Here is an 18,669-nt window from a genome sequence, read left to right as displayed (position 1 = left end):
TCATAAACTCTCAACAGAGCAACTAAGTAAGAACATTGGTTACACGTGTACAGAGGCGTAAACGAGACTTTTTATTTGCTTTGATTTATATGCAAATCTGCCGCATTCGTTCTAATGAACAATTATCATATTTGACAAGCAATTACCAAAATGAGTTTGTCAAGTAAGAAAAGAAAATATGTTTCAGCAATTTGTTAAGAATTTTCAATTGTTAAACTGACTGATATATTTCATTTTCGCGCTGCTGTGTGGCATGGGTAGTGCTCTATCAATTTGCGTCAGAAATGTGGTTCCCTCGTCAGACATCTAAATTCTATGATCAAAGCTAAATGATCCCCCTGTTGTACTGACAATATTCGTAGCTCTTCTCTTCTAATACTAATGGGTATTCTAACATTGTATAAAGGAAATAAACTGAATCTAGTTTAACTAAGTTTGTTTTCAGGCTTTCTACATAGCTCTCTATGTTCTTTTAATATTGATAATGTTTAGCTATCCCAGAAATCGATATTCTCCGATATTTTTAGTTTCTCAAAATGCGAATAATAAGCATGGTTTCTGTTCTTCGTATTTTCAACTAGTTACACATTATTAGAATTACCTAGTTTTCAATCAAAGGTAATGGAGAACCACTGAACAAAACAATTGATTTAAAATTTTCCGGATGAAGGAATTCATTAAACTAAGCCATCTAAGTTAGAGCTGTATTTCTTACTTCAGTTTGATTAGGTATTTATGATGTTGCTGTTTTTAATTATAGATCTTCGTACTTCGCCAACAAGGACACTGTCGCCGTTGGATCGGACGAAGCGTCGCTTCAGTACGATGGTGTCAAGTGCGGCAGCTGTCGCAGTGTCCCGGCGGCTCTCAGCAACTATTGGCTGGTGTCTGGCCTCCCCCACACAAGTTAAGCCACAAATAGTCCGCCAAGGACGTGCCCTATGCTTGCAGTACATAAAAACACAGATTAGAAGATCCTCTTTATGTGCTAATAAGGTAAATCCTCATGTTACACTTATAATTAAGATATTATTTAGTATATTAGTATGGTATACTTACGTTGGAATTTCTGCCACAGCAAATAGTCATGAAACGCCTACAAACAATGTTGGAGACTGAATGTGGTGAAGAGGCTGTAAGTAACTCCGAGTCTGGAGTGTTGGCTGGGCTTCGGGCCCTCTGCGCAGCTTTGGAAAGGAAAAGGCCTGATGCGTTCCGCCATGTTGCCCGCCAGGCGACGCGCGCGCCCTCCGCTATGCTTCGCTCAGAGACAGCACTAGCAGAACTAGCACTTGCACTAGCAAGGCGCATCACTAGAGAAAACATCACGTGGTCAAAGGTACCTTTTAAACATTTTTCATAATAATTAAGTCGCTCATTGATTAGTCATTTATAACCTATTACTTTTGAATCTCTAAAACTGTTCTGGGATTCTAACTCTTTATCACAAAGTACTACAACTCCCGAATAAGCACAGAACCTATAACCATTACTATTCATAAAGTTGACAAGAGCAAACAATTGTAGGCCCACAGCCATTTGGATACATCTCGTAATTTCGAAAGTTTTCATAGTTAGAGGTCAGGAGAAACTTCAATAAACTAGTCTAGTTCTAATTCAAACTCATACGGTTTCGAATGCTACCTCAGCTCTACATTGGACATGGATTCGGAAAAATGCAGATTTTACATTTACTTTAAAAATAAAAAAGATGAACAATTTACCTATGCAGTATTTCGAAATATAATAAAAACCTAGAATAATTCTCCTCAAGGTTGGAAAAATAATTAAAGCAGAGCAAATGAAAATAATTTTCTTTCGCTTATTTTCTTTTAACCAGTGTGTACAAGAAAACTACTTTAAGAGTTTAACTAAGTTTGAAGAGATTTACTGAAAGCTAAGTTAACGCGAAGCCTAGTTTTTAAATGCATTTAAAGTTAAGAATAAAATTATCATACTAAACAAGGATTACAATATAACGGTTAATTCTAGATCTTTTAAGCTAGCACAAGATAAATTAGCTTAAGACCATTTACTGGAAGTTATTTCTAAGGCAGTAAATTGAACTGCCGACCTTCTAAAGAGCGGCTTCCGATTAGTGCACTTTTATGTAGTTTGAATCCTGTTTTGTCCGGGTAAATCCAGGACTTTCTCCGCACTGGGGAGGGCAGATAGGTATCTTACCAGATTCTTCGAACTAGAACCACCTTGATAGCTTCACCGATCCCTTGTGCCTGAGACCACGGGGGTGCGATGCAAACTGTCGTAATCCCAGGCAGGTGTATGTAGTTTAATTCGTAGCTCAACTTGAAAATGAATGCCATTCCACCCGTTTGACCACGCTGAAGAGACAGTTTTCGACCTAGATAGGTATGTTACAGAAAAGAACATCCACGACGAGGGCCATTTTTTCTAATAGGGACTGGAAACGAGCGGAGATTTTATGAATCACAGTGGTTAATATTTTGCCGCTTCAGTTCCCCATTTTAAGTTAATAAACAGCCCATTTATGGATTTAAATGTCTCCAGATAGCAGCTGTATACTGCGTGTGTGGTGCTTTAGCCAGAGAAGCGGCGGAGGCTGCGGATGGTGAGCCAGCCTTGGAGCTGGTGGCCGCACCAGCTGCCGCACTCGCCGACCTACTGCATGAGGACCCTGGTTCTTGGATCGCATCTCATGGCGGATGGGTAAGCAAGATGAAACTACAATCTTAATAAAAGCTATAGAATTTCGTCAATTATTTAACTTTTGTGAGGTTTAATATGTCAATCAACTGTTTCATATAAAATATAAAGGGCTAATTCTTGCCCTTTGTTTGCCATTATCGTAGCAATTGGGCAGGCAAAATTTATTTAGAATTGCGTATGAAGAAGAGCAATCATAACTTGGAACGATAAAAATTTACGGTTAACAAGTAAGCCGATTTTTGTCATGTAGGATTACAAAGTAACACGGCTTTTGTGTTTAGGCTTTGTAGCTCTTTAGATCACGAAAGTCCTACAAGCTTGGGTTATGTCTCTCTTTATGTACTGCAGCAATCAAAAGGAGAAGTTATTGATAAACAGTATGTATCGGCATCATTTACTATAAGTTCCCATAGATAATACACGAATAACTTTGGAACTTTAGGTAAGATAGAGCAGTCGATATTACACAGGAGACTACCGCTAATAGGAAGTTGGTAACCATAGTACAACCATTGTGACTTCCGGAACTTGTGGAATGTCAAATTTATATTACTTATTCACTACAATCCACCATCTTTCGAGTGACTGACATTTAGGAGAACTTTATAATTTAATCAATCAACATTTGCTTTCGTCCCTAATTTGTACCTCCTTTGGCAGATAGGAAGGCAGGAAAACCGTTCATTTTCTATGCCGGCCATATCAAGGGCACCCCATATTTATAGCGTAAGACTTTAAAAATTAAATGAAGATTAAGTCCCTAAGTTAAATGTGCAGTTAACAACGTGCAGTTACGCTTCTCCGGGCACTATACCAATTAAACCATGGAGGCTTTTGAACTCTATCAACTCAGCTTTGTAAACTTTTATACGATATCTCTTTTTTTCTTTCCTCGTTAATCGATTACGACTATTAGCGTTAATTTAAAGGGGAAGCTGTTTAATAATCGTTTACTTCCCTTCTTGACAGCAGGGAACTGAAATATACCCATAATAAATCTAAATAAAACCCTTTTAAGCTGTTTCAAAATGATAGGAATATAAAACCTTTTTGTTAAATACGAATTTTTATTTCAGAATGGGTTGGTGGATCGACTGCGGGCCAGTGAGAGGGACCAACGTTCGGAAAAGACACTTCGAGTGATGGTGTCTTTCTTCGTGTTAGCCTGTCTAACACTGTTGCTGTTCCGATGGGTTCTCCACGCACATCCAGCTTACAATGAGTTATAGAACCTACCCCTTATTTATTCCAAGGTCCCATTAGTTTAATTAGCAATTTGTGACGTAATATTAGCTGGTAATAGTTACTATTTTTGTAGATGAAATTATGCTTTTTAGCTACAGACACGCGTGAAAAAAGGCAGTTATTAAAACTAAAAATAATCTTGTAATCTTTGCTTAAATCAATTTTCCTTTATAGTATAAGTAATAGGAATTCTGAATTTAAGCCCCGTAATGAAAAAATAGGCAAATATATAGGTATTTTTGTGGTTCTTTCACAACTTATTTTATATAAATTGTAATGGTGGTTGTGACTGTAATCAAAATAAGTACATACCTAGTTAAATAATTTTCTATTTATTATATGTAAATCGTAAAATCACTGTTGTAAGTATTTAAAAACTAAAATAACTAATTACCTTGTCAAATATTGGTGACTGACAATACCGAATTGGCACTTAAAAATAGCTTGCTGATGCCACATAACCATCATCCAAAGATAAGTTTAGACACACGTATCGCCTTAAATGTCTATTTATTTATTTTAAGCAACAACAAACCCTCATGTGTTTTTAATGAATGTTAAAGAAGAAAGCTGGCTATAATAAAATATATTATTGTTACATCGTTGTATTATTTTTCCGTAAACAAATATCCCACAAACTGTTCGTTGAAGTTAATTATATAAAGATCCTGCACGTGACAGAAAGTGTGGAGGTGTGAAAGGTAAAAATGAAAACGAAAAGTCCATAACCTACTAAAAGAAAACCATGCTTTAAACTTTTAAATTCGGACGAAACACTCTTGAACAAGCTTTACTTGCAATAATTTCCCGCACCCTTTATTAAACTATTGTCAAACAAAAGTCGCTTGTGTGAGAGAGGGTTTCGCGATAATGGTAATAGAAGGTACCTAAATACTTTTACAGATAAGTCACAGGCATCAATTAAAACATTTCTTTTTATAATTTGGAAGCTTGTTTGCTTTTTGAAAAACAAATTGATGATTTACAAATAAATATGGATACAAAGAGACTGAGAATACAATTTCGAATTCTGTAGAATCAGCATGTTTCGTAGACTATCAAAAACAAGGACGGTTTAATTTCCTCCATGTCTGGGGACAGTATTGTTTATAGGAACAGTTTGTTAAACATCTGTTAGGATTTAGCAGAACAATATTAGACTTTAAGGAGGTCGCTGAAAAATTGTTACAAACAACCTACATTATTACAAAATATCTATTGGTAGGATTAGTAAACTCGTCGGCGTTTTGGCGTGAACGCCGTGAACTGAATGTTTATTTGAATAAAGCAGCAAGTTTCAAGCTTCCTGAGATTGTACTATGTCTAGAATCAGTGCACTAATAATTAAATGAGACATAATTAGTTGAAAATCACAGGTCGCTTGCCATTAATTTACATAATAGTTACAAGATGTACAGAGGTGCTGCTTATGTCACAAGCAATCTCTACCAGCATGTTACTTACAAGCGGCGATATGAAATGATTAATGTTTAATATTCACATTCCTCTAGAATAGTTTATTTTGCTTCTGCCTATTTACTGAACGTGACCAAACGTTGCGCTTTGGGAAGGACACTCCTGCTTTCAGACTGTCCACTGTCCTCAGCCAGAGTGAGAAATATAAATGTGCATGTTATATTAACTTTAAGATTATTTTTTGTTCTAGTTTCATGTCTGCTTGTCCTATATAACTCCTGCACAGGGTTTACGCACACATACACACATTAATGTTTGTAGCGTAAACGTAATTTTAAGATCTGATCTTAAAGATCTTGAAGGTCAGATTTAGCCGCAGTGGCATAACTATATAATAGGGAAGCAAGACGACAGAATGATGACATCATTTGAATGTTCTTTATGTTCGAACCTACCTCAATAGCCCTTCAATCAGTAATTAGCACTCAGAAAGGGCTCCTTTTTAGAGATTCCTTAAATCTCCAAAATTAAGCCCTTTCCGAGGGCCTCACCCGACCAATTTTATTTGCCATGGGCCCCAACAGATTGTTTAAACCTACCTACAGTTACGCAGCTGTTTACCTTCTACAGCGCTAACGCGTTAAATTATTTGAATATGTTCCTTGTTGTTCGCAATAACTAGGAAGATAAGATTAAAAATAATAACAACGAAATTACACACTAACTTGAAATGAAACCTTAAAATGTACAGCTAGTGCCATCTATTCTGTTCGATGGAAACTAGCGTGATAAGTTTAAGTTGAATCTCAATTACCTTGCCATATTTGAAACCGTGTTAAATCGATCTGATACTCTTATATTTTTCCAGGTGTTCTTTTATTTTATAACATTAAGATACCTAGTGTACTATCTATCCATACTATTTTCGAACCCCATGAACCCCCAACCATGAACACGGATAAAGCGACAATATTTTGTTCATTCGTATCTCAAAAACCAGTAGTTATCTACCTAAAAATAACAAATTAATGTCAATGGAATAATAAGTAATATACCTTAAATAATATTCTACCATTTTATAGACCATCGACCAGACAGTATAAACATCCAATGACCCAAACATAAACCAAACGTATTTAAAAAACACTCACACTTGTTTATGGTCTCGTCAGAAAGCTGAAACAATTGAAGAAATAATAGGCATGCTAAAGCAGAAAAATACATGTACTTTAAATATTGCGATAGTGAAATACTTGTGACCATACTAGCTGTGGATAATCTCATTACTTGTAAGTTATTAAATTCTTGCTTATAGTGTTTGCACGAATCTGAATAATAGCCATTGCAGAGAAAAGGAAATCAAAAAAGAACGTCACACACAAAACGTGAGGTGGCGCTATTGTATACGACATTATCCATAAGAGTAAAAGAGATGCAAGCTATTTTACCTGTCAATGTCATTAGACTGTTCACAATTATGACCAAGTCTTAGAATTTATTATTTTTAATTGACACCTATCTACTCGAATCAAACCCGAAATCGTACGTAAATAAAAATCGATTTACAATAATTAAAATACGCTCTTCTTAAATCGAATACTATGGTAGCAAAAAGGTTCCCAACGATCAGGTACATGAAATGATTTTTTGTTCTCTGTGTTTACTAAACTATTCCTTTTGCAGGTGTAAATGAGAGTAACGATGTGTTATCGCGACAACAAATGAACAGTGAACAAATCTGCTTTAATTGTGTAGTGTTTCGTTGGTACAAAATATCGTAGCCGCGATGATGAAGAATACGTTACCTAAGGACAAACCTGGCAAGATGAGGATCCGAGCCTTCCCAGTAAGTTTTGTCGAATCAAACGTTTTTCCGGACGACTGATCACTACTACTCAACTCTAAACATGCTATATTTACAAATACTTATTAAAATTATCATATGACAAAGCTGTTCTATAAAATAAGACATCTTTGGTTTTCGTTTATTATTAGCAATGATTGAAAATTACGAATGTTTTCATTGTCCCTTTGAAATAAATTACTTTAACACTGTCGAAAAAAAAATATCCTCATCTTCATAATTTACGTCCATCAAATACATGTTATTTATACTCAGAGCAATTAATATAAATAAGTATTTTATACACTAAACAAACAAGACATTAAAACTTAGTCTTATGTTGATACAAAAATTTAGATTTATAATTATCTAACTATCTTTTGTTCATTAATTCTGACATATCAATAGGAAAATGAGTCTAAAAGTCCTATAAAATGCATTTCAAGCTTTTTGACTCATTTAAACTGCAATTGTTTGACCATTAAAAAAATAATAGTTTGACGGGAGCTGACACCCTATGTTATAAACAGGGTTTTTACAGCTATAACAGATATCAAAACCAGTGGGACTGCAGGCAAAAACTAATGACTCATCAAATAAAACAGTACACATATTTTGCCATATTGTGCAAGTATTTCGCGAGGTTATAAACATTAATATAAAATGTGTATTATCCTTATTCATGAAAGCTGTTTAGTATATTAAAAAAAGTAAAGAGGTTGACAATGAAATTAGGTAATTTGGCAACACTTGATGCATACAACTGTCATTATGATTTAAAAATAGAAACTAATTATATTCCTTTTAGAACAAAATTTTTGTATTCAATATGTCATAATTATATTTTTGATGACAGGAGTGAAAATCAATCAAAAGATAAACATTCGTATTTTTTCATATTATTCATATTAAATGTTTTTGAACTACTATTTTGATTTTGTACAATGTTTGTTTAACCCACAAAGTTATTAAAGATTTCAAGATGACAAGAAAATTTCAAGTGTGGAACTATTCAGAACCGTATTACCAAATGTATCCAGACACTTGGGTCTGTATTGCTTCAATTGGCCACCAATACTGATTACAGAGCTACTAACACATAATAAGTAAACAGATTGTTATGAATTGAACTACAAAACAACATATTACATTAAAATTGCAGATGACTATGGATGAGAAGTATGTGGAGAGCATATGGAGTTTACTTAAGAATGCAATACAAGAGATTCAAAAGAAAAACAACTCTGGTCTCTCCTTTGAAGAGCTGTATCGCAATGCCTACACCATGGTTCTACATAAACATGGCGAAAGGCTGTACACTGGGCTGAAGGAAGTGGTCACTCAACATCTGGAAACAAAGGTCTGTGCCATTGTTGTATACTTTATTTTTAGCTAATTTATGTTATATTGAATTGATCATAAAATACCCAATGTTTAAATAATATTGTGTCATGAATAACATTCACAAGTAAATTTTTTAAGTTACTACATATTTGTTTACTATTTACTGCTTATTTTACAGGTCAGGGAAGATGTTCTGCACTCATTACACAATGGATTCCTTCAGACCCTCAACAATGCTTGGACAGACCATCAAACTAGTATGGTCATGATTCGAGACATACTTATGTACATGGACAGAGTGTATGTTCAACAGAATGAAGTGGACAATGTCTATAATCTGGGACTTATTATTTTTAGAGATCAGGTAAGCCAACTGAAATATGTCTGTCTGTAATTGTAAATGACTGACTGATAAGATATAAGCATTTATGAATGATGTTAATGCTGTTTTAGATATTGTGATATTGGTGTTACAAAACATTAGTATTTATTTCGAATCTTTTTAAATTTTTTGGAAAGCCTTCTCCCTTCAAGTTTCAAGATCTAAATGTCATGACTTGCATACATAGGTAGTGCGCTATGGTTGCATCCGTGACCACCTCCGCCAAACACTGCTGGAGCTAGTAGCTCGCGAGCGTCGCGGAGAGGTGGTGGACCGCCTCGCGATACGCAACGCCTGCCAGATGCTCATGGTGCTTGGCATCAACTCGCGGGCTGTCTATGAAGAAGATTTCGAGAAACCGTTCCTGCATCAATCATCCGAGTTTTACAGGGTATGTATGTCTGTATAATCACACTTCAATAACAACTTTACCTTATATCGGAAGAATGTTTCATGATTCAATTTCAGTTAAATACACAATCGTTTAGAAACCAAGTTGGTTATAGTTAAGGTTCTCTTCCTCATGTAACTAATTTATGTGTGTTTTATTGTTGTAGATGGAATCTCAAAAGTTCCTGGCAGAGAACAGCGCAGCGGTGTACATCAACCGCGTGGAGGCTCGCATTGCGGAGGAGGCCGAACGTGCGCGACACTATCTAGACGAGAGTACTGAGCCTCGCGTCGTGTCCGTGCTCGAGCACGAGCTCATTGAGAGACATATGAAGACCATCGTGGAGGTAACATTCAGCACTACTAACTCATTTAAAGCGTTTCAAGCAGAGAATAAATGTGTCTGCACTGGTAAATCAAAACATGTTAATGAACATGATAGTGTAACATATAATGTGTGTGCAGATGGAGAACTCTGGCGTGGTGCACATGCTGATGCACACGCGCACGCTGGAGCTGGCGTGCGTGTACAAGCTGCTGTCGCGCGTGGCCGAGGGGCTGCGCACCGTGGCCGACGCCGTGTCCGCGCATCTGCGCGAGCAGGGCCGCGCGCTCGTCACCGACACGCACCACAACACCAACGCCATCACCTTCGTGCAGGTACTTACTCGCCTGTACAACATTGTAACAAACTAATAATAAGTATTTTCATGTTGGTATCGATTCTTTGTTCCCTAAAAGTAGAAAAACCACTCATTTTTAGTATGCCTCTCTTTAATGAATTCAATGCATTTCCCACTAGTTAGATTATTGATATACTTACTTCATTGTTATAATGTTAACATAAGTAGACTAGTTAATGTGTATTAATCATTTATTTTTATTTCAGAATCTACTCGACCTCAAGGACAGATTCGATCATTTCCTTCAAAACTCATTCAATAATGATAAAATTTTCAAACACATGATTGCATCAGACTTCGAATATTTCCTCAATTTGAACAGTAAGTCGCCAGAGTTCTTATCGTTGTTCATCGATGGGAAGCTCAAGAAGGGTGAAAAAGGCGTAAGTATTAGTTACGCAGTGTACTATAATGTTGCAGTAGTAGTAGAATGAATCAACACTTACCGGGTTTGTTTCCAGATGAGTGAACAAGAAATAGAAGCTGTTTTGGACAAGACAATGGTACTGTTCAGATTCCTACAAGAGAAGGATGTGTTTGAACGTTACTACAAACAGCATTTAGCAAAACGATTACTGCTCAACAAATCAGTCTCTGATGACAGTGAGAAAAATATGATCTCGAAACTGAAGGTTAGTCCTTTGCCCTTGATATTATAACAAGTTCTTGACCAAATTGAAACAACTTTTGTTTATACACATTTGGTTTTAACCTTTCCCAGAAAGAAGGTTTACTTAAGGATGTTGAACCGCGAGACTTTCATTGTATAATTGGAGATGTCTCGCAAATAGAGAATACAATAAGTGATTAAATGAACAATCCGCCCGACCTCCCCATCCTGTCCACATATTTCTGCAAAATTCTTTACCATTTATAGATGGACATTTTTCGTAAGTGTCCTAGCACAGTGTTATAAAAAACCCAGTATTTCTTTATCTATAGTAACAGTCTGCTTAAAGTCTTGGATTTTAGAAATGTTTTTACTAAAATTCTTTGCTTCGTAATCCAAAATTAAATTAACACTAAAAACGTATTTTAATGAGATATTTAGGTAAAGAATTTTGCAGAGAATTGAGACTTTAAGCAGGATTTGTTTCGATATTAGCTTTGATGTAGTTTTACCTGTATATTATGTAAACTTAGAACTCACTACTAGAGTAGGTAATGTGAGTAAATGTGTACATTATTATATACGCCAATACTGATTCACATGAATAATGGGAGAAACACAACATTTCAGACTGAATGCGGTTGTCAGTTTACATCCAAGCTGGAAGGAATGTTCAAAGACATGACTGTGTCAAACACTATAATGGAGGAGTTTAAAGAACATGTGCTTTCATCTGGGGTAATATCACTATATTATTTTGTCACTTTATATCACTATGTTTTGTTATTATGTATTATAATTGTTTGTTTCATTCCAGATCAACCTTCACGGCGTAGATCTGTCAGTACGTGTACTAACCACCGGCTTCTGGCCCACACAAAGCGCGACGCCCAAATGCAACATACCTACAGCGCCGCGAAATGCATTCGAAGTATTCAGAAGGTAAAAATCTTTAAATTGTTTTTTTTTTTGTAATTTTTGTATAAGTGGATATTTGAGAATACGTTGTGGCTGTGTGGCAGCTTCTACCTGGCGAAGCACTCTGGGCGGCAGCTGTCGCTGCAGCCGCAGCTGGGCAGCGCGGACCTGAACGCGACGTTCCGGTCGTCCAGCAGCTCGCCGCCGCGCTCGCCGCCCGCGCCCGCCGCGCCGCGCCGCCACATCATACAGGTCTCCACCTTCCAGATGTGCGTCCTGCTACTCTTCAACAAGCGCGAACGGCTCACATATGAGGTACTCTATCACTATCAATATACATATTTAAATACTTAAAAAAACTTCTTTAAGAAACTTTAATCATATCGCGCTCTTTGTGCAGGAGATACTCAACGAGACTGATATTCCGGAAAAGGATCTCGTCCGGGCCCTGCAGTCGCTAGCGATGGGCAAACCCACTCAGAGGGTACTTATAAAGCAACCGAAAACTAAAGAAATTGAACCATCTCACCAATTCTACGTGAACGACGCCTTTACATCTAAGTTACATAGGTGAGTGACAAGTTACTGTTTCAGTAGTTCAAACGAGAAATAAAGATAAACAAAATAGTATTTATTTATATTTACATATTTTTTTCTTCTTAGAGTTAAGATCCAGACGGTAGCTGCTAAAGGCGAATCAGAACCAGAGCGACGTGAGACGCGTAACAAAGTCGATGAAGACCGTAAACATGAAATAGAAGCAGCCATCGTGCGCATCATGAAAGCCAGGAAGAAAATGGCGGTACGTAAAAAAATAAAAATTGTCTATGACGAACCCGTACGACCCGACGTAACCCGTAATGTTGAAAGCTTAGATTATATACCTATAGATGTAACCATGGCGTGACCGCACTTGAAACAGAAATAGATTTTTATGGTGTTGCCTAATAAGTTGGCAATTCCCACATATTAGGTAAAAAATATTATGAATTCTACTTGATCGCGAACAGACATTATAAGTACCTGTAAGTACATCGCAAACTAAAAATTCTGAATTAGCACATTTTATATGCTAGCTTCAATAATGTAACTCTTATGTCGTAGTCGTACGAAATACTTTAATAAAACCTCCTTGGTCTAATATTTCGTTTTTACAAGGGCGGTAAGGAGAATCGTATGGGCATCCATCGACCGACACGACATAAAACACACACGACACGTTCAATGATGAAATAAAACCAGTCTTTATCATAAAAATATTTATTACAAACCATAAGGAAATACCTACATTCATAATTATTGACCCTTAAACAATATTAACTTAGTGTGCATATTTCTGATTCTTTCATCTCGATGAGATAATGACGTCATTACCTGAAATTTAAAGAACATTTTATTCACATGCTACGAAAGTTTATCTTTATTGAGTAATAAGTTAAATAAACTACAATAAAGTACTTAAATAAATCTAAGTAAATATAAATTTACATACAGAAGAATTAATTTCCTCTCAATAAAAATATTAAACTACTAGCTTTTACCCGCGACTTCATCCGCGTGAAAAGTATCCTATGTGTTAATCTAGGTAATAAACTACTCGTGTGCAAAATATCATTGAAATCCATCCAGACGTTATTGCGTGATTGAGTAACAAACAAACATTCAACAATACAAACCCTCGAATTTATAACATAACTACGATGAGTACCTGAGCCAACCCAACAATCGTATGTACTGACAAAAATGAAATATGATTTATTTGGGTAAATTCAAGTAGCTATTATGGCAACCCTGAACCGTTCATAGTTTTAGGTTATTTTATTTTGTGATATTGAAAACACGTATCACAACTCAATATTCTTGGCTCACGTCACTGAATTCATTACAAAACATCATAATCAATGATCATCTGGCCTTGTAGGGCGTTGTATTAACGAAAGAAATGATAATTTCGCCTACTTACGTGTGAAATGTTATTCCTTCAATTTTTCGCTCACTCCGGCTTTTACAGCCCAAAACACTGCAACCCACCATCGCACTTACACTAAATATTCTTTATCATCCAATTTTTATACGCACTAAACACTGTAAATTCGCACAATCACAGAAAAATCCGCAAGACGCCAAGTTTGTTTGTCACAATCTGTCAAACTCAGATCTTGCCAAACAACAAGACCGGCCATGTTGACAAAGACAAAAAATATATATTGTGTCCTGTTTCTTTGCATAAGTCTGACAATTAACGATCTCGCTCTATCAAGGAAAGTCATTTTAATGGTTACATCTATAGGTATATAATCTAAGGTTGAAAGTAATATGTAATAATAATTTCTTAATTGTTGTATCTACAGCATACACTATTAGTCGCCGAAGTGACAGAGCAACTACGTGCTCGTTTCCTTCCGTCGCCAGTGGTCATCAAGAAACGCATCGAAGGGCTTATTGAGCGAGAATATCTCGCGCGCACGCCTGACGACCGCAAAGTCTACACCTACGTCGCATAGGTTTGTAGCGACATCTCAGCATTCTCCGAACGACTTCTGTAAAAGCAGCTTCAGTTTATATTTACTGTCTTCTTTGCTTTTCATTATATTTTATTAGTCTAAAATATTCTTTGAAGATTAATTATGTAAAAATATTGTAAATACCAATATAGCTCTAGTACCTTCACGTCATGTACTATGATAGTTTACCTCGTTTCCTTTATGCGGCTATATTAAAAACTTCCTTTAATAATACAATGTTTTATTAAATTCTCTTGCCACATGAATTGCGCTAATACTTACCAAACTCACAAGGGGTCGCCGTGGTATAATCGAACCTAAAATGGGTTTTATTTTCAGGCCATCACATACTCAAGATCGTTAAAAGTCCTTGAAGGGGATGCCAAGTTAGAAGTGATAGAAGTAACAAAAGTATTTAAATTATTTCAAAATAAAAATTATTAGTTATTATTCAAGAGTTATTTTATTTGCAAAAAATACTATTACACAACAGAGTAATATCATTAAACATGTTGTAGACATGTGAGCAGAAGTATTCGGTGGAAAAGGAAAAAAAAAGTCTCTTGGTAAATAAATGTTCAAATGGGGACTCCCAGCATATTCATAAACACTTGGCTTCGTCACATCCATAAAAATAATATCAATAGTAGTGACGATTGAAATATCTTCTACATAGAAACTATGATTATTAGCAGCTACTTCATACTTTACAGACAAAATTTTATTCTGTCCTCTGTAAGCATTTTCATCAACACTAGCGTACATAAATATTAAAGACAGTCTGGTAATTAAATTATAGCAATGAAGTTTCAGGGACTTATCATTAAACTGTCCGTAAACTGGCTCTTGTTTCTCAATGTTTATCTCTAGGTTCAACCAGAGATTGTCACTCAAATCGCGAGGATTACCATATGGAGAGATTGATACGTTTTTATGAAGTTTCAGCAGTTTGTTAATATCACTTTGAATAGTATTACATATATCAGGTTTAGGTACGCCTTCATAGGGATGTACGTAAAGACATTTAGTTCTTTTGTTTACTCCAAATTTTACTATGTTACTTGAAGTATGTGTCATATCACACAATCCGTTCTTATTGTCGGGAAAAACCATGTTGCTCTTATAAGCTAAAGTGTTATTGTAAAATAATTCAGTATGGTTATTCTTAGCATATGATACTATCACTGGTAAACCTTCAATGTATCCTGGATTACCACTTAATTGTAATATGAGATCAATAGATTTATTAGCAATGTAAAAATTTACATTAATTTCTTGTGACATAAATGGTAAAGAACTGGATATATTTTCAACATATAGCTTTATGGTTGCATTAATGATTTTAAATTCTTGATAATAGAATTCATAATCTATTTTCAATGCAACATTTGTACAAATGTCTTCAATGCATGTGACTTCATCTGTGCTCTTGTTGTAATTTTGACATAAACCATTATCGCAAACAAGAATAGTCCAATTAATACAATGGAGATTAGAACAATTCTGAAACAAGAGAACAATGTTATAGTTGTGAATTATAATTTCGGTTATGTGGTTTTTTAAATTAAGTATTAATAAATTACCATTAGCGAGCTGTTGGCTGTCTTTTCAGTAGCACTTATAACCATAGCCTCTTCACTCGTTTTCAGGATATTAAACATTTCCAAATCCTTTATTTTGACATTGCACCTGGATTGTTTTTGCTTTAGAAATTCTATTGGTTCTCTATCAGTACAATAATTGTTCACTGAGGGAGTTGGGAAGTCTGTAAAGATTTGGCGTAGTTTAAGTTTACGTTATTGTTAAACTATTATTATAATTTATAGACTTACCTAGGTAGTAAATAGTTTCATTTTTTAATAGCCATACAGGATCAGAAAAATTATATAATGTTTTTCTGAATTCATATGATGTAAACTTCGGGTCATCACAGCGCCACTTATAGTATTGATCCACAGAAAGCTGATCAAACTAAAAAAATATATTATTACAATATCAATTTGGATCTCAAGAATTTGATGTGTTGTTTACTAGTTATACCTTTTGAATGTTCCGCTTCACTGGCAAATTGGTTTTCACTATGCATAAAAGGTTATCCAAAGTAGTGCCCCCATATTTTCGCTCATCAAATAGATGAGAGACGCAACCATCAATTTCTGGTTCATTATGATTGGCCTTTGCAATGTTACTGCACTGGAATATATTGTGTTCACTATCGGAACAATCTTGATCACAACAGCAATTTATGTCACAAACTTTGTACTGCAACAACAACATTAAGAGTAAGAATACCTTTTCATAGCAGATATGATTATAACTCTTAGCTATAATGTGCTTACCAATAAGTTGCATGCACAGTGATTGGTAGAACTTGTTTTTGGTTTAGTACTGAATGGCGGGCTATTTGATGACTTGTTCTTCTTGTTGTCAAAAAATGTTATTTCTGTAATATTGTCATAGTCAGTGCTTGTAAAATACATTTCTGTTGTGGAAGTAACATCGGAGTCTGTCGTGTTATCATCATACAGAACATCAAATAGAGCAGTTGTTGCTTCTGTTGTTCCCAATGTAACCAGTGCAGAAGAAATGTTAGGAATTCTTGATGAGGCACTTTTTAGAGATCTTGTTTGTGTTCGGTAGTAGAGAGCATGTGGTTTATGGCTTATATTTTTTAATATTTGATGCAAGGATTCCTTTTGGCTAACATTCAGAAGTGCAGGATCATCATCAGCCTGTAACTTTTCTTGAATAAAATCCATAACACAAAATTGAATGACTATTGATAGAACTGTAAAACTTAGATAAGTCATTACATTCATGTTTTCATTTATACTCTACACCAAACTGACTAAAATTCCTTAGCAGTAAAGTTACTTGTAATTGAATAGAGCCCTTTGATTTAGTTTTTAATTTAAATCTGTAAATTAAAAATAATGGTAAATTATTATGAGCATTTATTTTATCACCCTAAATAATACATTAGAAGAAAGCATTCAACATAACAATTATGAGGAGACTCACCGATTTAAACCTAAATTAACCACATCACTTTGAATAAGTTGATGAGAACCACCCAGAAAATATTGTCGGATCCTATCTGTTAATGTAGTTGGAGTTGGAACCCAACAATTTACATTAATAATGTGAGGTCCCGGCACAGCTGGCAAGCTGCAACAGCCATACCCTACTATCCAAGACCTCCCAATAGAATCAAGGCAGCTCACTTGAAAAATTATTTTAGGCCAACCTGAATTGAAATAAAAAAATTACAGTAAACAATGGCAACATAGAAACTTGATAGTATTTTGTTTATCTAACTACATACCTTGGACTCCTTTGGTTACATAATGAATATCCAATGGATGAGCCCAGACAACCGATTTATCGTTATCTACTTTACCTGAAACCGTCTGCCCCTCTGGCCAACCAGACACAACTGTCCAGTTTGGACCTATAAAATTAAAAATGTTTTATTTTCTTTGACGTCTCGTATCTGTATGCCTTACATTACTTCGGTCTTAAGGTTTGTTAGTAAATAGAGAAAAAAACTTTGACATCGGCTTAAACATACACTAATAACATAAAAATATAGACAACGGACTTGTAATTACCGGATTGAAAGGAATAGCGGCAAAATAGCGAAGATGTCTCTTGAAATTCAGAAGCGAACCTTATTTGTCCTAAGATATGCAATTCTGCCATGAAGAATCTTATTTAGTTGGATTCTTATTAAATCACATATTATTGCAGATTATTTTGCAAATCTTGGTAGCGATCACATATTATCATAATTAAAATCAATAATTGATTCAGTCAGTAATTTAGTGTTTGTTGCCTGTCAGACGCAGTTACCATAGCAACCAGAAATCACAACATACATGTTTTTTTTATTGTCAGTGTTACCATACAATGTAAGTCAGATGTGCTTAAGGTGCGGCCTCATGCAGTCGCTCGACGCTCGTTTGCAGCGATAAATCTGGTCACATGACCCCGTTATTTTAAACTTCCCGCGAATCTCAGGTTAAGCTACGCTTGACGCTGTTGGTTCGTAGATGGGTGACCATCTTTGTCATAACGAGTCGTTACAGGTAGTCAGAGGCTAGAAAGTCTGACAATCAGTCAACTAAGGTGTATTGCCCAACTGGGTTGAAGAGGTCAGGTAGGCAGCCGCTCCTTGTCAAACACTGGTACCTAGCTGAATCCAGTTAGACTGGAAGCCGACCCCAAGATAATTGGGGAAAGGCTAGGCCGATGATGATGAAGTTAAATACAAATATATAATAATATATGTTCATTACTCGTGATCTGTGACACAGATTTTACCTAAAACCGATACCAGTCTCTATCTTATACAACACTTTTACAATGGAACTATATTTTCCGATACTGAGAAAATAGACTTTTTCATTTTGATTGATTGACTTCATGCAGTACCTAGCTAATATGATATTCTTTATATATCTATTATTATTTAGTTTAATTTTGAAGGAATCGTGGTTGTAGCACGTAGGTATCGTATTTGTTTGCATAGGTACATGCATTGTCGTAAAACATGTTTTTTCCCACTTTTTTATACACGCACTCTTGAGGCACTTCCCGATAAACTAGCGGGCTGAAATTTTCAGGGTAGCTTCAAGTCTTGTGTT

General features: G+C 35.5%; 4 protein-coding genes across 8 annotated transcripts in view; 2 read left to right on the top strand and 2 right to left on the bottom strand.

The window, feature by feature from the left end:
* The window catches only part of LOC113501255 (bcl-2-related ovarian killer protein homolog A-like), a 33,578-nt gene extending 29,135 nt beyond the window's left edge, over positions 1–4,443 (top strand). The window contains exons 3-6 of the mRNA XM_026882337.1: positions 761–996; positions 1,079–1,339; positions 2,530–2,688; positions 3,765–4,443. Of these exons, the coding sequence (XP_026738138.1) occupies positions 761–996; positions 1,079–1,339; positions 2,530–2,688; positions 3,765–3,917 (809 nt within the window). The 3' untranslated portion in view covers positions 3,918–4,443. The remainder of the gene's footprint in view (positions 1–760; positions 997–1,078; positions 1,340–2,529; positions 2,689–3,764) is intronic.
* Positions 4,444–6,489: 2,046 nt separating this feature from the next.
* Positions 6,490–14,478, top strand: LOC113501076 (cullin-3). 4 transcript variants are annotated; one of them, XM_026882077.1, is made up of 15 exons: positions 6,490–6,638; positions 7,033–7,195; positions 8,355–8,552; positions 8,715–8,900; positions 9,106–9,309; positions 9,476–9,655; positions 9,774–9,968; positions 10,198–10,374; positions 10,453–10,623; positions 11,232–11,339; positions 11,419–11,543; positions 11,624–11,834; positions 11,920–12,089; positions 12,183–12,321; positions 13,871–14,255. In XM_026882077.1, the coding sequence occupies exons 2-15, from the start codon at positions 7,136–7,138 to the stop codon at positions 14,021–14,023; spliced, it is 2,277 nt and encodes a 758-aa protein (XP_026737878.1). In that variant the 5' UTR covers positions 6,490–6,638; positions 7,033–7,135; the 3' UTR covers positions 14,024–14,255. The 4 variants fall into 4 exon arrangements, with proteins under 4 accessions (XP_026737878.1, XP_026737879.1, XP_026737877.1 ...); XM_026882078.1 differs by lacking the exon at positions 6,490–6,638 and adding an exon at positions 6,793–6,891; XM_026882076.1 differs by lacking the exons at positions 6,490–6,638; positions 7,033–7,195 and adding exons at positions 7,993–8,240; positions 14,363–14,478 and having other exon boundaries at positions 13,871–14,023.
* On the bottom strand, positions 14,468–16,867 carry LOC113501079 (tectonic-1). The gene is made up of 5 exons (XM_026882081.1): positions 16,363–16,867; positions 16,064–16,285; positions 15,856–15,994; positions 15,607–15,788; positions 14,468–15,526 (listed from the first exon to the last, which is right to left on the bottom strand). Exons 1-5 carry the CDS (start codon positions 16,840–16,842, stop codon positions 14,471–14,473), a joined length of 2,079 nt encoding a protein of 692 aa, XP_026737882.1. The 5' UTR covers positions 16,843–16,867; the 3' UTR covers positions 14,468–14,470.
* On the bottom strand, positions 16,835–18,058 carry LOC113501077 (B9 domain-containing protein 2). Of its 2 annotated transcripts, none has more exons than XM_026882079.1 (4): positions 17,635–18,058; positions 17,349–17,474; positions 17,045–17,270; positions 16,835–16,940 (listed from the first exon to the last, which is right to left on the bottom strand). In XM_026882079.1, exons 1-4 carry the CDS (start codon positions 17,723–17,725, stop codon positions 16,847–16,849), a joined length of 537 nt encoding a protein of 178 aa, XP_026737880.1. In that variant the 5' UTR covers positions 17,726–18,058; the 3' UTR covers positions 16,835–16,846. The 2 variants fall into 2 exon arrangements, with proteins under 2 accessions (XP_026737880.1, XP_026737881.1); XM_026882080.1 differs by having other exon boundaries at positions 17,424–17,474; positions 17,635–18,057.
* Between the last annotated feature and the right edge of the window lie 611 nt (positions 18,059–18,669).

This window comes from Trichoplusia ni, chromosome 15 (assembly GCF_003590095.1).
Source record: "Trichoplusia ni isolate ovarian cell line Hi5 chromosome 15, tn1, whole genome shotgun sequence".
Classification (NCBI taxonomy): Eukaryota; Metazoa; Arthropoda; class Insecta; order Lepidoptera; family Noctuidae; genus Trichoplusia; species Trichoplusia ni.
The sequence above is the reverse complement of the archived record's forward strand: the minus strand, read 5'-3'. Positions and strand labels throughout refer to the sequence as shown.

Bases quoted from the DNA above. Each gene is read 5' to 3' on its own strand.
- LOC113501079 (XM_026882081.1), bottom strand. From the start codon at position 16,842: ATGAATGTAATGACTTATCTAAGTTTTACAGTTCTATCAATAGTCATT. The intron at 16,286-16,362 runs GTAAGCACATTA...TTGTTGTTGCAG, and splicing joins ACTGTGCATGCAACTTATTG to TACAAAGTTTGTGACATAAA. The intron at 15,527-15,606 runs GTAATTTATTAA...CTCTTGTTTCAG, and splicing joins CAGCCAACAGCTCGCTAATG to AATTGTTCTAATCTCCATTG.
- LOC113501077 (XM_026882079.1), bottom strand. From the start codon at position 17,725: ATGGCAGAATTGCATATCTTAGGACAAATAAGGTTCGCTTCTGAATTT. The intron at 17,475-17,634 runs GTAATTACAAGT...TTAATTTTATAG, and splicing joins CCGCTATTCCTTTCAATCCG to GTCCAAACTGGACAGTTGTG. The intron at 17,271-17,348 runs GTATGTAGTTAG...ATTTCAATTCAG, and splicing joins TGTAACCAAAGGAGTCCAAG to GTTGGCCTAAAATAATTTTT.
- LOC113501076 (XM_026882076.1), top strand. From the start codon at position 8,175: ATGACAAGAAAATTTCAAGTGTGGAACTATTCAGAACCGTATTACCAA. The intron at 9,969-10,197 runs GTACTTACTCGC...TTTTTATTTCAG, and splicing joins ACGCCATCACCTTCGTGCAG to AATCTACTCGACCTCAAGGA. The intron at 10,375-10,452 runs GTAAGTATTAGT...GTTTGTTTCCAG, and splicing joins TCAAGAAGGGTGAAAAAGGC to ATGAGTGAACAAGAAATAGA.